This window comes from Canis lupus, chromosome 17, assembly GCF_048164855.1.
Source record: "Canis lupus baileyi chromosome 17, mCanLup2.hap1, whole genome shotgun sequence".
Taxonomy (NCBI): domain Eukaryota; kingdom Metazoa; phylum Chordata; class Mammalia; order Carnivora; family Canidae; genus Canis; species Canis lupus.
This window is the reverse complement of record NC_132854.1, coordinates 52606864-52625355: the sequence shown is the minus strand read 5'-3', so window position 1 is coordinate 52625355 and position 18492 is coordinate 52606864. Positions and strand designations below refer to the sequence as shown.

Here is an 18492-nt window from a genome sequence, read left to right as displayed (position 1 = left end):
TTGGTATGGCTAGTCTTTTTAATTTCAGCTATTCTAATCAGTATGTAGTGGTATATTATAGTAATTTTAATTTCCATTTCCTAGTGACTAGTGAGGTTGAGCATTTATTTATGTGCTTATTTGCCATCTGTATATTTTTTGGAAGTATCTGTTCAAACCTTTTGCCCACTTTTTTTTTTTAATTGGGTTGTTTGTGTTGTTTTGAGAGTTTTTCATATGCTCTGGATATAAGAAATTTATCAGATATAAGACTTGCAAATATTTTCTTTTGGTTGGTGACTTGTCTTTTTTTTTTTTTTTAAATCTTTTTTTTTTTTAATTTTATTTATTTATGATAGTCACATAGAGAGAGAGAGAGAGAGAGGCAGAGACATAGGCAGAGGGAGAAGCAGGCTCCATGCACCGGGAGCCTGACGTGGGATTCGATCCGTGGTCTCCAGGATCGCGCCCTGGGCCAAAGGCAGGCGCCAAACCGCTGCGCCACCCAGGGATCCCTGACTTGTCTTTTAAGTTATTTAATTGTGTCTTTTGAAGGGCGGACGTGTTAAATTTTAGTGAGATCTAATTTATCAGTTTTTACTTTTATGGATTGTGGTTTTGGTATCATACCTAGGAAATTTTTGTCTAACCAGAGGTCACATTTTTTTCCCTAGATGTCTTGACAGTTGTATACACAATTTACATTTAGTTAGATTATCCGTGTTAAAATAATTTTTATACATGATGTGGGTCAAAGATCATTTTATATAAGGTATGAGTCAAAGTTTGTTTTTACATGTGGTTATCTAATTATATCAGAACCATTTCCTGAAAAGACTATCCTTTCTCCACTGAATTGCCTTTGTACCTTTGCCAGAAATCAGTTGTTCATATATAATTTAAGTCTATTTCTAGACTGTTCCATTGATCCCTGCCTTGACACCAAAGTCTCACTATCTTGATTATTATAGTATTGCAATAAGTCTTGAGTCAGGTAACATTAGTCTTCCATCTTTGCTCTTCTACAAAGATGTTTTGGCTTCTAGGTCCTTTGCATCTATCTGATTTTAGGATCAGCTTGTCAGTTTCCACAAAAAGCCTGCTGAGATTTTGATTGGAATTGCATTGAATCTGTACATCATGTTGGGGATACTTGATATCTTAATAATTTTGAGCTTTTCAATCCATAAACAAGGTATATCTCCTCATTTATTTACATCTTTAATTTCTCTCAGTAATGGTTTTGTTTTGTTTTGCTTTTTGTTTTTCCTCTTTGAGATAGAAGGGCATGGCAGGCAGGAAGGGGCAGGAAGAAGGAAGGAGGTAATCTTAAGCAGACTCCTTGCCTAGCATGGAACCTGGCATAGGGCTTGATCCCAGGATCCTGAGATCATGACCTTGGCCTTTAAATGACTGACCTGTGCAGGCACCCTTTTGTTGTTTTCAATGTACAGGTCTTGTATACATTTTGTCAGTCATCATTCAACTATTTCATATTTTTTGATGTTATTATAAGTGGTATTGTTTTTTAATTTCAACATAGAAGTACCCTTAATACTCATGTTGGGAGTTAGAATCGCAACATATGAATTTTGGAGGCATGCATTCAGTCCATAACAATTTCCTTGTGATGTCTTTGTCAGATTTTGGTATTCAGGCAATGCTGGTCTCATAGAATGAATTGGGAAGTGTTTCCCCCTTTCTAGTTTTCTGAATGAGTTTGTATAAAATTGGCTTTTTTCCTTAAATGTTTTGTAGACTTCACCTTGGGGCTATCTTGGCCTGGGGTTTTCTTTATGGGAAGATTTTTAACTAATTCAATTTCTTTGTTCGATATAGCTATTGAAGTTAACTTTTCTTGTATTAGCTGAAAAACAGCTGCCTTTTTTTTTTTTCTTTTTAAGAGAGAGAGAGAGAGTGGCAAGCATGTGCTTGCGAGAGTGGGTGGGGGGAGAGGAGGGACCAAGGGAGAGGAGAGACAGAGAATCTCAAGCAGGCTCCATGCTCAGTGCCCAGCTAGACACAGGGCTGGATCCCATGAATACAAGATTGTGACCTAAGCTGAAACCAAGAGTTGGATGCTTAATCAACTCAATCACCCAGGTACCCCAAGAAGAGCTGACTTTTTTAAGGAATTTGTTTTTCAAGGAATTTGTCCATTTCATCTAAGTTGTAGAATGTATTGGCATAAAACTTTTCATAATATTCACTGATTCTCCTTTCAGTATTGGAAATATCTGTACTCATGTCAACCCCCATCTCATATTCCTGATTTTGTTAATTTGTTTCTTCTGTCTTTCCTGATTTGTCAATTTTATTGATATTCTCAAAGAATGAGCCTTTGGTTTCGTTGATTTTTAAAAAAATTATTTTATTTTCTATTTCATTGATTTAAGCTCTGATCAGTATAAATTGCATTTCTTTGGGTTTAACTTGCTCTTTTTCTGGTATCTTAAGGTAGAAGCTGAGGTGATTAACTTGAAATCCTTCCTTCTTCTCCATATAAGCATTTAGTGCTATAAAATTTTCCTTAAATACTGCTTTCCTGGCATGCCATAAATTTTGATACATTGTGTTTTCACTTTCTTTGTTCCATGTGGTTGGCAATTTCCCTTTTTTCTTCTTTGACCTGATGTGTTATTCACAAGTGTGCTATTTAGTTTCTAAATATTTGGAGATTTTCCAAAGATACTTTTATCATTAATTTCCAATTTAATTTTGGTCAGAAAACATACTTCGTGTGAGTCAAATCTTATAAATAAATCTACACAGTGTTTTTATGAATGACTATTTACATACATTATTTAGGAAAATGTTCTATATGTACAATTTTGTGATCATTTTCATAATGCATTAAATTACAGAAATTTTCCTATCTCAAATATTTTCTAAAACTTGACTTAAAAAAGGTAACATTATTTTTTTGTAGAAATAATACATTTTTTAAAGTATTTATTTATTCATGACAGACACAGAGAGAGAGAGGCAGAGACAGAGGCAGAGACACAGGCAGAGGGAGAAGCAGGCCCCATGCAGGGAGCCCGACGTGGGACTCAATCCTGGGTCTCCAGGATCAGGCCCTGGGCTGAAGGCGGCGCTAAACCGCTGAGCCACCCGGGCTGCCCAGAAATAATACATTTATGTGGTTCAGAAACCAAAACAATATAAAAAAGTGCACATTGAGAAATCTTAGTTTCACCTCTGTTGCCATTCATACTATTATGAAATATTATGCCATATTATTGGCATAATATATATGCCAAATATTATGAAATAATATTGCCATATTATTAGTTTCAGGGGTATCTTTTCTGTATTTCTGTATGCAAATACAAGAAAAACATGCATATATATGTGTATATATATAGTCTTATTCTGATATCTTTACACAAAAAAAACAGCTTGACAACCATTGCACAAGAATATGCTTCCATTTATTTAATGAATTTTGGTGTGTTTTTCCTGTTTTAACAAAAATTGGATGCCCTTTCTATGCTGAGTACTGTGCTGGCCAATATTGTACTTCCTATTTATTTATTTGTTTGTTTGTTTGTTTATTAGTTAAAGTGATAGACAGAGAGAGAGGCAGAGACACAGGAGGAAGGAGAAGCAGGCTCCATGCCGGGAGCCCGATGCGGTACTCAATCCCAGGACTCCAGGATCGCACCCCGGGCCAAAGGCAGACGCCAAACCGCCGAGCCACCCCGGGATCCCATGTACTTCTCATTTAATTTTGATTATAGTGGGACTCCTGGGTGGCTCAGCGGTTGAGCATCTGCTTTTGGCTTGGGGCATGATCCTGGAGTTCCAGGATCGAGTTCCACATCAGGGAGCCTCTTTCTCCCTCTGCCTATGTCTCTGTCTCTCTCGTTCTCTGATGAATAAATAAATAAAATCTAAAAAATTTTTTTTGATTATAGCTATATTGGATCAGACTCATCAGTCTACATTATAGATGAATGGGTTCATGTAAACTGAGGCTTTATATATATATGCATTGTTTTCCTTTGACACATTTAGAGGACCTTATTAATATTCGTTTTTGTGTTCTTGGTGCTAAGCCTATATAGTAGCTCCTTAACAAATGTAGTTATGTGAATGATTTAATTTCTTAGTTAAGTTAGCCTATGGTAAATAATGAGGATTTCAGTTCTAAACATACTGTATGTTTTTACTTTGACGTCCATTTTATCCAAGTAGAGTGATAGGTGATTATTTAGTAAATGAAAGTATACTTGCAGTAAGATTAGATGTGATTCTTTTGAAATCTCTCATGATGTGGTAGGAATGAATGCAGGGGTGTGTGGCAGGCTTGGGTTCAAATTCTTTCTATACTATTTTGTAGGATAACTGTGGTGTGTAAAATAAAATGCCATGAAGAATACCTAACATAAGCTCTACTAGTTAGGGGTGTGGTAAATATTGGGTTCCTTTCTCCTTTATTTCTTCAGGGTGGGCTCTAGGTCCAGAAGGTTATTTGAGTATAAATCCAGAAGCCCATTCATTACCACCAAATCCACACTGTGCAGCCTGCTGTCTAGGATGCACATCAGGTTGAGGATTTTGCAGGTGAGGATAAGGCTTTAATATCTTTCCTTTGGTGGTTCTCACTGGCTGAGGGGTTTGACATGGTGCTTTACCTGTAATCCTCATAATAGTCATATATGATAAGTGTTATTAGTACTACTCTTTTGAAAATAAGAAAACTTAAGCCCAGAAGATTCAGAATTCTTGTCCAAGGACACTGATAAAGGACAGGATGAGAAATCACAACTAGGTTTGTTTGGCTTCAAAGCCTTTTTTTTCCCCTCCATTATAATATGTTGCTCCTTGAGATGCTTAGAAAACATCACTAGTTTTAAAGGACTTATTATAATGAAATTAGAACTATGCATAATTTTCTGAAAATTTAATTTTAATCTTTACATGTATGACAAATTTAAGTCTGGGGAGGGAGAAAATTATAATCTGGATTCCTTTAATAGACTTATTTTAAAGCCCTTGAATATGCCTGGGCAAAAATAGTACATATTTTTTTTTTTGAAAAAAGTATTGGCTAGGGATTGAATATGGAATGTAGCCCAACATGAACCAGATGTTTTATTTTTACATAGGGAAGGAAATGTTAGAATATAGGATCAAGCTCTCTGGTATTATTTTGACATCAGTTTATCATTATGTGGACTTCTGGAAGGTAGCATCTTGTGCCTAAAAACATTGAAGTCAGGGTTTTCTCTTGAGCACAGGGCTGTGTTTATATTAGGTTATGCATGGCAGTTTGGCAGTTTGTTTTGCAGATGTTCGTAATGTACAGTCTTACATCTTGTTTCTATTTCTGGAATGCTTTTAAGTATGACTCATGGTTTTTTGAGGCCATCCTAAAAATACAGCTAGTTTTAAGCATTAATGTAAAATACACCACAGACACACCACACAGCAGTACATGATGCTTTCTTTCAGTAGTGTAATACAATTTTTTGACAAATTAAATATTTTCTTTGACAAAATAGACTATGCTAAAATATGAATAAAAAATGAGAGTTCCCTCTTTCTCTTTCTTTTCTTTTTTTTTTTTTTTTAAGAAAAACAAGTCCTCTCATAATGTAAACAACAAAATGAATTGGAAATTTCAATAAAAGAAGTAAAGCATGATATCATTGTCCTCCTCAAAAGCCAAGAAATAGAATTAATGTCCAGAAAAGCAAGTCCGTTAAATTTGATGTAGCCCCATGAGGCTCACACTTGTAGGGAAAGTCTTGGATCTGAAGATAGTGCCTGTTAAAAAGATTTTGGAGGGGCAATAGGACATAATGGCTAAAGTGCAGACTTTGAACTCAAAAGCTTAGGTCTAGGTCCTGGTTTATATGCTTAGGAACTGTGGGTAAATGATAGCACCTCAAGAACTTTGATTTTCTTATTCGTGAAAGGTAGGTAATGAATATTTAAAGAATGCTTATATGGCACTATTACCACACACTGTTCTAAGTGCCTGATTTAATCTTCATTATAGCCTTATAAATAAGTACATTTGTTATATCTGTTATACAGCTGGAGAAACTGAGCACAGAGTGTTGAAATAACTGATGTTTACAAAGCTAGTAAACAGCAGAGTTGGGATTTGAACAGTTTGGCCTGATTCTGTATCCTGACACAGTATAGTCTATCTCCCAGGGTGGTTGTGAGTTCCAAAAGAGATCCTGTATGAAAAATCATTTGTATTTTCACCTGGTACATGAAAAGGATGCAATAAATTATGGCTATTATTATCCCTGTTGTCTTCGTCGTTGTTGTCGTCGTCTTCTTCTTCTATTATTATTATTATTATTATTATTATTATTATTATTATCCCTGTCTATTGGGGAAGGAAAAAGTAAGGGAAAAGAGAAGTCTTACTGGAGGTAGAGTATAGACTACAAGGCCAGCTGTACGAAAGAAACTTACATAGAACTGAAATGTGATGAGAGCCTTAGATCTCTTGGTACCTAGCAGCTCAATCCAAACTTTTTCACTATTGACTTGCCTCCCTGACAATTTCATTTTTCAGAAGCTAGAGGAAACTAAGAGGAGCTCTTCCTCAGGGCTTAATTGTGACTAATTAGAAATAAACTCATTAGTGGTACGCAAGCAACAGAAACCTTGGGGAAAAAAAACAAACCCAGGCACTGTATTTCTCAACAAGAGTGCCATTGACGTATTGCGCATATGGAATTGTCTTGGACATTGTATTTAGTATCATTAAATGTCAATAGTGTTCCAGATTATCCCTCATCCTCGAAAGCTTTGCAACAACTAAAATTACCCCCAGACATTTCCAAATGCCTTCTGGCAGGCATACAGTGGTGGCAGTTTTGCCACTAGTTGAGAACCATGGTTGAGTGGCAAGAGTAGAGGAAAGGATTGCTGAGAATTGTCAGATGTGCCTTAGGCCAGTGGATCTCAACATGAGGATCGTGTTGAGTGAGGTACTCCTGAGCATACACAAAATTAAACTCAGTTACCAGGATTCCTACTTTAAATAACTCCATGCCTTTCTCTTGTACTTAAGAAAGTACATGGTATACAAACTGCTCCGTAATTATAGGTATAATTGATTCTTTACGAGTGTGCTAAAAAGAAAAAAATATTCCTAAACCTCAGCACTTTATTGACACTGACAACTTGTGAGGGGCAAACCTCACATTTGATTAGAAACTGCTGCATTCAACTTTAAAAACGTTTTGAAAATGTATATAGTTCCAAGGTCAAGGCATTCAAAATAGAATGGAACTAAATAGAGACTGTGATTATGAATAGTTACAGATAGTTATAAATAATAAACAGTGGGAGGAAGCTGAAGAAACCAACTTGGCTTTACCTTCTATAACTTTGGAGATGTCATATCTTAAATAGTCAAGTCCAGGTAATGGAAGGTCAGGCACATTGCCAAAGCTGAATACAAAGGGTTGAAACCAAACTGTAAGGACAGTGTAGACAGGGCCTGTGGCCAAAGCTGGGATTTGTAAAAACATAAAGAAAAAAATCCCTAAAGTGTTTATGTTTTTAATTATGTATTTGATATTGGCATAAGAAGAGTTAGTAGATCTGTAGGATAGGGAACATTGTGTAATTTTATAATAGAAAAGTTAGAGCTTCTTAATTATTTTCTTAAACAGCAAACAGAATGACTCATCTTGAAATAAGAAAAAGTAGACAATATATCACAAAGATGGAATTAAGCCTAAAGTAGGAAAGAAAATAGTTTAAGTGGACAATTAATATTTATAAATTAAGTTGAATCTCCAATCTCAGGTGAATTGCTTCCATAGCATCGTGAAGCGCCTCGGTAGATTCTAAATGGTCTAGGTCTTAGAGCAGTGTTTGTCAATCTGTTTTTCGTTTTTGCTCTTCTGAGGATATTTACCCCCCAGTTGTCTTTCTCCAATCTCATGAAATGTCAATACCACAGATAAACTATATATCTTACATACGATATGCCTTTAGTGGACAACAGACCATTGTAACATCTAAGATTTTTAAAAAATATATTTATTTATTCATGAGAGACAGAGGCAGAGACACAGGCAGAGGGAGAAGCAGGCTCCATGCAGGGAGCCCGATGTGGGACTCGATTCTGGGGCTCCAGGATCATGCTCTGGGCCAAAGGCAGGCACTTAACCACTGAGCCACCCAGGTGTCCCTAAGAATTTTTTTCAGCCCCTCTTCCAAGGATCAGTTTTTGCCTCCTTGTGGGTAATATGCTCCCTTGTGCATGTTGTTGAGGATTCATAGAGGACAGGAGAGAAGCCAAGCACTTCCACTTAGATGATGAGTCTCCTGATGTTCAGACATAGGGGCACTTGGTTTGGGGAAATTATAGAATGTTTTAATGTGATCCCAGTGACATGACAAACCAGCCCTGCTGCCCCAAACCTTGTTCTTGGTCATCTCACCATGAATAAGAAAATCAGAAATTCATCTTTATTTTTTCCAATGATTAATCATTAGCTTTGTGGGTAGGGGAGTAGACTATACTTGTAAGGTTGTGCTGTTGGGGTTGGTGGGGTAAGCACAGCTTTAGCCTTGGTAAGTGTTCTTAGTTTAATCTTTGAATTCTTTCATGACCTCACTGGGGGATTAAACAAAGTATAAAAAATATGGTATATATTCAACACATATAAAGGACTTTTAGGATATACATATATGTATATGTATATGTATATATGTATGTATTTATGTGTAAAATGCAACACAATAGTAAAGGAAACACTGTAACCCACATTCAATCTAGGAACTAGAATATTACCAAACACCATTGAAGATCTCCATGAGAATCTAATTCCCTGCCCAAGTATCCATTATCCTCAATTTATCATTCTCTTGCTTTTTTGCTTCTCAAGCATTATTTTATTATACATATAGTTACTTCTAATAAGTTTAATTTGCTAGTGTATTGAGCATTATCAAAGTAGTATCATATGAGATTTATTCTGTGACTTAGTTTTTTCACTGAATACTACACCTTTTTTGTTTTTTAATATTACTATACCTTTTAAGAGTTAAATATGTTGGGGTGCCTGGGTGGCTCAGTCAGTTAAGCGTCTGCTTTCCACTAGAGTCATGATCTCAGGTCATGGGATCAAGCCCCCACACTAGGCTCCCTGCTCAGTAGGGAGTCTGCTACTTCCTCTTCCTCTGCCCCTTCCCCAGCTTATGTGCGCAGGTGCACTCTCTCTCTCTCTCTGTCTCTCTCCCTTTCCCTCTCTTTCCCCCTCACTCTCTTTTTCTCAAGTAAATAAATAAATATTTTTTTTTAAAAAAACCTTAAACATATTATTGGAAGTAGTGGTAGTTCATTCCATTTTTGTTATATTTTTGTAATATTCTTTTATGTGCATTTCATCCATTTCCAGTCTCCAGTTGTATTTTAATTTTTAAAAAAATGATTGTTTTATATTTCTTTGTTATATTCGGTTTTGAATAACATTCTGTGAGTATTCCATATGTCTCCTGAGGTATAAGGAAAAGAGTTTTTCTTATGTACCTAGGAATGCACTTCCTGGGCCGCTGGTGATTTACAAATGAGCAAGCACAAGTTAATTGTATTACTTCAAACATTTACAGAATGCTTAGGCAGAAAATGAGCAGATTGATGGGTGGTTTAACAGTAGACTTAGATGGGCATTGGAATGAAGTCGTCTTCTACTGTGAGCCCTCACAACCTATTGCCAACTTAAAGTTATAATATAGTTTTCTTAAATTTTTAAAGAATATGATAACCAGGGCAGCCCGGGTGGCTCAGCAGTTTAGCACCGCCTTCAGCTCAGGGCCTGATCCTGGAGACCCGGGATTGAGTCCCACATCAGGCTCCCTGCATGGAGCCTGCTTCTCCCTCTGATGCGCGCTCTCTCTCTCTCTCTCTCTCTGTCTCTCATGAATAAATAAAATCTTAAAAAAAATATGATAACCATGACTTGTCTGGGATGATTTGATCATGTCCCCTTTTTAGAACAAAAGTATTGGGCTATAAAATTGTGGTATTGATTCTAGTTCCTTATATCACCCTTGAAAATCACTTTTATTTCTTTGGTGACATTATAGGTGATCATTCAAATGTTCTTACAAGCTTTTAAATGTGGGATTATATGATTCTTCGTGAGATCATAAACTTTGTCCTGTTTTAACCTTAATAACAATGGTTTTATTGTGTGTGAGCAGTGTGAGAATTCACCAGGTGTATATATCAATGAATGTGTATGTGTATACAGATAGATAAATATGCTTTTTAAAATATAATAGACTATATGCATTTATTGCTTGGAGATTTATAAGTAGTACTCTGATTTGCATTTCATTTTATCTTTCTTTCCCCCTTGAAGTTTCAGACTCTGTGGTTCAATCTGTAATTCAGCATCTAAAATGGATGATGCAGAAGGATCTTTTAGGGCAAGATGTCTTTCTAATAGGACCTCCTGGGCCTCTTCGACGGTCTATTGCTATGCAGTACCTGGTGAGCAATCAATTTTTATGGATTCCTAAGGATCTTAATTTGGATTAGTGATATTCTAAAATAAACTAAGAATTTACAAAAATATCGGGATTACTCATTACTTGAAAAAAATTCTCATGTTGAAAGATGATTTGTTGAATAAAGAGTTTGGAATAAGTTATCTGGGAAGGAAATGTACATTTATCTTTCATAGCAGTAGGATATTTTTACTGTAACTAAAAAGTTCTCAACCTCTGGTAAAAAAGAGAAATATAAATTGGGATGCCTAGATGGCTCAGTGTCTGTCTGCCTTTGGCTCAGAGCGTGATCCCTGGGTCTGGGGATCAAGTCCTTCATCAGACTCCCTGCATGGAGCCTGTTTCTCCCTCACATGTGTCTCTGCCTCTCTCTCTGTCTCTCATAAATAAATAAAATCTTAAAAAAAAAAGAAATATAAATTCAGGCAATGAGTGGCAGATAGGATCATAAACTCTGAGATTACAAAAGAAAACTGAGTTTTGTATTACTCAGGGACTATTCTTTTATCTCAAATCCACATTTTAAAAAGCCAAACAAATTTTCTTGACTTTTTGATGTTATATGATCCTTAAAGGGAGCCTGTGGTTTGTAAAATATCTCTATGTGTTACATGCTTTTTTCCCTTTAAATAGATGAAAAAACAAGTTTATTAAATAGCTCACTCAAGCTTTATCCAGCTACTATATGATGGACTTCAAACCTCTTTTTGACCTGTTATCCTCTTAAATGTTTGTAGTTCTCTGAGTATGATTGTGAGGTGAATTGAAATATTAAATTTTCAACACAAATGAAAAAAAATTGTACAAGACTTTTTTCCCCCTACTTTGCCAGCATTAATAGGCATTGTTCTATCGATGGGCAGAAGAATGCTATCAGCTGAAGTTCTGTCTGAAGATACTTTGTAGGATGAAGAGAAGAACTTTGCTTTAAACTTCCTTGTGTTACTTGATATTAAAGAATTGATTTCTGTGCTACTGAAATATGCTTCGTGTACTGTTTTATTTCAGTGGTAAATTTATTTTGGTACTTCCAAAATCATGTAGGGTGAGGGCGATAAAAATACATTGGACAAATCAGAACTTAACTCCTTCGAACCCATACCTTTCATATCTTTTGTTTGTTCCTATAACCAGTTTGTGAGGCATAATAGAACATCACAGTATTATCTTCATTTTATTAACAAACAAGGTAAAAGTGTCTTGTTTAGTAATACCAAGTCAGCTACTGAGAATCGCTCTACCTGGTTCATATCAAAGATCAGGATATCTCACTTTGATTTTGTTTCTGGCAAGATCCTGAAGCTTGTTAGGAATGTGGAATGAGAAAGGCTAGGAGATTATGGGAGTCTTGTTGATTCAGAAATGCAGTATAAGTCTGTGAGTGTGAAACTTGTATCTTTAAAAATACACACTTTAAATTATGAAACAGAGCTGAGGCAGCTTTAAGATGTGAAAATACACATAGGAAAACTTAATAGCCTAAGCTGCCCTACAAACTCTGCAGTGGGTTTGTTGCCATTAGATATAAGATCCTATGCCTAGTAATATCCAGAGGAGTTGAAGTCTTTACAGACAGAGATTTGGGGGTAAGCCCACTGAACCAGTGAGAAATTAAGTAGAAATAATTTGATAGCTGTGTTTATTTTATATTTAATTCACACAGAGGGAGTTTTATAGATAGCTCAAAAAGATTCAACAGACCACTGCTGCTTCCTCCATCTGCTGCTCCTGGTACTGTGTGTGAACTTGCTCAGACCTTTACTGGGAAGTAGCAGCTGGGGAGACTTTGGTGTTTGTCTGGCCCGAGGAAGAAACCCAGGAAACTGTCAAGACAGAGGATGATATTCTTGGTGTGGCAGTTTGGGTTGTTACCATGGTACAATTTAACAAGAGGTATCTATGACCTTGTCAACCAGTTTTGACAGCGTTTTTCAGTAGTCACATTCACCTAGTCAGTGAAACAGATATTATGGCACCAGTGATGTGTTCCAGAAGCAAGAAGGGGGTGTCCACTAACCAGAGAAGTTGCTGCTTTAGTCCAAGTGTGCTTTCACAGGCAGTTCATTCTTCTTTAGAAAAATATTGTTTGGGGGATCTCTGGGTGGCTCAGCGGTTTAGCGCCGCCTTCAGCCCAGGGCCTGATCCTGGAGTCCCGGGTTCGAGTCCCACCTCGGGCTCCCTGCATGGAGCCTGCTTCTCCCTCTGCCTGTGTCTCTGCCTCTCTCTCTCTCTCTCTCTCTCTCTCTCTCTCTCTGTGTCTCTCATGAATAAATAAATAAAATCTTAAAAAAAAAGAAAAATATTGTTTGATATTACCGTATCTTCACCACTGTGACGTATGCTTTCTCTGTTTAAAATGCTTTCTTTTTTCCATACATACTTAAATTTATGGGTGCATGGGAACAAGCATATTTTCTAAGAACAAAATGACAACAATAACCTATTTTTATCAGTATCACATGGAGATGAGGCAGAGAAAAAAACATTCTGTTGTGTGGAAATATCCTCTTCTACCATGAATGGCATGCTCATTCAATTTTTTTCTTTATACTTCAGTAAATTAATTTGTTCTTCCTGTTTAATAACAACATGTTGTATGCCTTATTCAATTGGAGAGCATTGTTGTTTTTAATTCAGTGTTGTAAAATGAAGGATAATGTTAAAAACTTTTTGTGCATGATTGTCACATGTATGGCAAAATGACATTAGGGATGAATAAATTCTAAAAGAAGTGAATTCTGGATGGTTTCCTCTTTAAACCAAAAGTGTTTGTTTTTTGTGAAAGAATTCTTTTTCCCTCTCCTCCTCCCCTTCATCCTTTCATCTTTGTCCTTCTTGAATAGCTATGTTTGTTTTCTTTCCCTCTTCTGTTAATCTCACTATTGATATTTACCTTATTTTCACACTTGGTAAAGTGTGAACCCAGTGTATTATGTAAGGTTGGAAAACCTTGGTAAGTGGACTACATTAATTTAGATGCCCTTTTAAAAAAAGGTGAACATTACTTACTGAAATGGCTCTCATTTGTGAAAAAAAGCAAGTCGGCAAGCCATCACTCATGGTATTTGAAAAGAATTGTATAGAAGATAATAAGATAAGATCTGATTATGATTATTATTGCTTAAAAAGTAAATCATTATTAAGTAGTAAACTATTGGGTGCAGCAAAAGTAGAGCTCTGAAGAGAGGTACATGCATGTTTTGATGAATGCTCAATGTTTTGCATTTTTCTCAAAGCTAAGACTCAGAAGGTTTTAATTCAGAATAACATTTAAGATGCTTTTCTCTAGGGCAGTGGCATTGTTGAATAAGTGGCTCCAAAGCACATGTTGGGAATTTGATTTAAAATTTTGGAACAATTTCACCCTCTGCTCTGCAGGAGCTGACCAAACGGGAAGTCGAATACATTGCCCTGTCAAGGGACACCACTGAAAGCGATCTCAAACAGCGTCGAGAGATCCGAGCAGGGACGGCTTTTTACATTGATCAGGCAAGTTCTTATCACACTCCAACACATGACTGTTTAGTCCAGGTCTATGCAAAATTGATTTTTAAAGTACAAAGATATAGCCTGTGTGATAGTGAAAGATAACGTACTGTGCTTTCTTTAGATAGATTTAATTTAGATTTTTGGTTTTCCTGTTCTTGGAAATGCCTTCTTGGTTTAGCACTAAATAAAAAACTGTAGATGAAATGAGTGGTTCTAAAATGTTACCTAAAGATCAATATGGTGATTTCTGAATTTTTAATTGCTTCCTAGTACTTGCAAATAAAATTTGAATTTTTGAAGAGGAGATGAGGAGCTTTTAAAAGGAAATTCTCTAGCACATTTATAAAAGTATTTTTGATCTAAAAGTCAAGTAGGTAAAAAGGTGTGTTAAACATAGTGAAATTAAATATATACTTCCAGGAACTACAACTTTTTACGGGGGTGGGGGGTAGGGAGGGAGGTTTTTAGGTGCAGATTACCAAATAAGATAATATTTTATTAATATTATAATGAAGCTTGTTGAATATTTCTTCAAACAAATAGCTTAAAATATTAACTATTGTTCTTCATTAGGAGTACCTAGTAGAAAAAAAGAGATTTTAAATAAGTAACTCATAGGAGAAAGATTTCAAATGTCTAATAAATTCATGACAAGATGCTTATTAACCTTTTCATTTATAAAAATAAAACTGAAAACGTTAATGAGCTATTGTTTTTCTTTTACCTCTCATATTAGCAAAGATTAAAAATCTGCTAATGTCCATTGTTGATGAGGAAAAAAGTTATGAGGAAGCAGCATTGCTGTTGATGCAATTTTGAAAGAAAATTTGGCAATATTGATCAAAAGAGAAAAAATTAAATATATTTGGACCCAGTGGTTATGTTTCTGGCAATTTTTCTTCCAAATGTTATTTGTATAAAGCATGCAAAGTTACATATGCAACGGTGTTTATCATAGCATTGTTTGATATCATATAAAACTATAAATGAAAACTATAATAATGTATATTTAGGAGGGACTCAGTTGGTTAAGCATCTGACTCTCAATTTCGGGCTGGCTCAGTTGGTTAAGCATCTGACTCTCAAGTTCGGCTCATGTCATGATCTCAGGGTTGTGAGATTGGGCCCCAAGTAGGTCTCTGCAGTGGGCACAGAGTCTGACTAAGGTACTCTTTCCCTTTGCCTCTTCCTCTCACCTCATCTTTGTCTCTCCCTCTCCAAAAAAAAAAAAAAATAAAATAAATAAATAAATAAATAAATAAATAAATAAAAAGAATATTTAGGAAACTAGTTAAACTAGTTAAATAATAATGGTGAGTAGAATTCTCTAGAGCCATTAAAAAGAATAAGATGAATGTAGTAATAGGAAAGAAATCTAGGAGAAAGCATGTAAGTGATGTTGCAAGACAGCATATGTAATCTGATCCTATTTGTGGTAAAAAGACAAAGAGAAATATATAAATGTTTGTGTATATATTGGAAATTTCCAGAAGGATACACAAGAATCAGTTAATAGAGCTTACCTCTGGGAAATGTGACCCAGAATCTGGGGTGGGGCAAGGAAGGAATTTTCATAGCTCTCTAAATTGAAAGCTTCCTCGGGAGCACATTTAATTACTTTAAAAGAATATACATTTGGCCCTTGAACAGTGAGTAGATCAGGGGTGCTGACCCTTGAGCAATCAAAAATTTGCATATAAATCTTGGCTTCCCCAAAATTTAACTACTAATAGCCTATTGTTGACTGGAAGCCTTACAGTAACAGTCATTTAATGTATTTTGTATATTATCTGCATTATATACTGTATTCTTACAATAAAGCAACGTAGAAAAAAGGAAATGTTATTAAGAATATTATAAAGAAAACACATTTACAGTAGTACTGTATTATATTGAAAAAAATCTGCATGTAAGAGGACCTATCCAGTTCAAACATGTTATTCAGGGGTCAAGTATAATTGTAAAAGGAAACACTGAGTGAATGAATTTTTGAAGACCGGGATATTCACCTTGTCTTATAGATTACTTATTAGTTACAAAAGGAAAAATGTACTTAAAATGGAGAGATTTGGCAGTCACCACCTTTAATGGTGATCACACTTGGCACTATGTAGTGGAAAACCTGAGAAGTTCACATTTCCAATTAAAAAGTAATCCTTTGTGGATGAAGCACACAAGTACATTTTAAAGAAACCTGTTTTATTCACATGATGCGAAGGTTTACTTTATACATTATTTCTAATTACACATGGGAAGAAAATATACCTTTACAATGCCTACTTCTTTTCTGAATGTAGTGAGACCAAGAGTAAGGAGCTCGGGAGAGGGCGTAGAAAACCACGATTACGGCCTAAGTAGCAGAGAGGAGATGGGAACAGACTTAATGACACCGGAAGAACTGGCTCTGGTAGAGTGTGGATTTAAAAACATACTTTTTGAGTGAATTTTGTATTTGGATTGATTGTTGCAGTACAAATAGTGAGGAAGTGAAAGTGGACTTTGATATGCTTACTATTATTATTTTTAATATGCTTACTATTTTTAAAGGTACCTTAAAACTTTGTATTTCTTAAAGTAAATAATTTAGATAATGCTATGTAATATTATGTTCTCCCTGCCATTCTAAAAAGCATATTTTTGGATGATATCTATTTTAAAGTTTAAAAAATATTTAAAGTGCTATTATAAATCAATGCTAGTATCTTATATTTTATGTTTTCTTGGCAAGTCCTACTTGTTATGATGAACATCGGTGACTTAGGATGTAATGCACGGACACCTTCAGAGCCAGTGATTGTGGTATAGGAACATTGTCCTTTTCCTAAGTTACTTCAGACTGTTTGTTGAGATAGTATCTGATTTTCATATTTTTTCTTCTCTTAATAGCTCTTTATTATTTGTTCATAATGAGATCACAACAGTTCCTTGCTTACACCTGTGCAGTCCCATCACACTCAGAATAAAATCCAATCCTTTTAATAAGGCCTGCAATACTCTACGGGACCAGATCTTGTCTACCTCAGCTCCTTTCTCCCCTTCCCTTGCTTTCTCGGCTCCTGCTGCGTGGCCTTGTTCTCTTCTTAAAAATAGATCGAACACTTTCCGCCCTCACAGCCCTTGTACTTAATATTTCCTCTGCCTGGTATGATCTTTTCCCAGATCTATATATTCCCGCCTCCTCATCATTCAGATTATAACTTCTCAGAACGTTTTAGTAATCACTGATGATGCACACCCCCTTCCACATATATGGTGCCATCATGTTACACAATGTGATCTTCAGAGTACCTATCACTATCTGAATTTACCTAATTATTTCTTTGTTTCCATGTTTATGGTCTGTGTGTCCCACCAGAATGTAACTTTCTTTTTTTTTTTAGAATGTAACTTTCTTGTTTATCTCTGGCACCTAAAAACTGTCTGGAATATGACTGGCATTTACATTTGATGATAGATTTCTCCTTTGGATAATCAATCTTGTTAAAATTTTAAGTAAATTAAGAATAAGTAGGTTCCGGTTAAGACCAGAGGGGCTCTACAGTGGAAAAGATTTGTTTTTTACACCTATTTTGAATCTTCAGAATGAATAATAATTCTCATCTGGATTCTAGATAGATGAAGTTGCCAATTGACTACCATCTGGTCATTTGGGAATTTCTTTTATTTGTTTAATACTCTTAACCATAATAATGGAACATTAAGAATAATGGATATTCTTATCTTGATGTCTGATTATCAAGGGGGAGGCACTATCATCATTCACTAGTAGGTGATGGCTCTAACCTAGGTGGGCCAACATCAGTGAAAAAATGCCTGTGGCCATGTGGTAGGTGCTGGGAGAAAGAGTTTGGATTGTTCAGTGTATTCGATGCATGCATATGTGACTGACATTCAAGTGATTACTAATTGACATTTCAGCTGGAAACCTTGGCAAAACCCCCAGTTCCAAGTTGAGGGTCATGACTATCAACTTCTTCACTTATTTGCATGCAGGATTAAGGATGATTGATGATAAAGTGAGAGGTTAACCTGTATTGCTACTCTTGAAGGTTAGAATTAGGTTAATAATTCTATAGTAGGGAATTTGTATTTTCTTTCAAAATAATGTTTATTTTTTCCTGATTAACAATATTATAAATGCTTTTTATAGATACATGTATATATATATAATATAGAGAATTGTTAAATATTTATCAAATGACTGCTGTGTGTTAGGCACTGTCTAGGTGCAGTGAGCAAAAGAAACAAATTCCTGTCATTGTAGTGCTTTTTTTTTTTTTTTAATTTCGTTTATTCATTTTTAGAGAGAGAGTGCACACACAGGTGCAGGAGTAGGGAGTGGGGAGAGGAGCAGAGAAAGAGGGAGAGAGAATCTTAAGCAGGCTCCACACTCAGCACGGAGCCAGGCATGAGGCTCAATCTTACAACCCTGAGATCATGACCTGAGCCCAAACCAAGAGTCGTTCACTTAACTGACTGAGCCACCCAGGCGTGATAGAGCTTATGTTCTAATGGGGGAAA

The 18492-nt window shown here is 35.7% G+C and overlaps 1 protein-coding gene across 4 annotated transcripts in view; it reads left to right on the top strand.

Moving 5' to 3' along the window:
* The window catches only part of VWA8 (von Willebrand factor A domain containing 8), a 353412-nt gene that overhangs the window by 30321 nt on the left and 304599 nt on the right, over positions 1-18492 (top strand). For 2 of the 4 annotated variants that reach the window (XR_012010082.1, XM_072782924.1), the window contains exons 3-4: positions 10335-10465; positions 13861-13971. Coding sequence is in view for 2 of the 4 variants with exons in the window: in XM_072782924.1 (XP_072639025.1) it covers positions 10335-10465; positions 13861-13971 (242 nt within the window). In the remaining 2 variants the exon portion in view is untranslated. Of the gene's footprint in view, positions 1-10334; positions 10466-13860; positions 13972-16268; positions 16379-18492 lie in introns of all 4 variants that reach the window. The other 2 variants (XM_072782925.1, XM_072782926.1) reach the window with 2 other exon arrangements.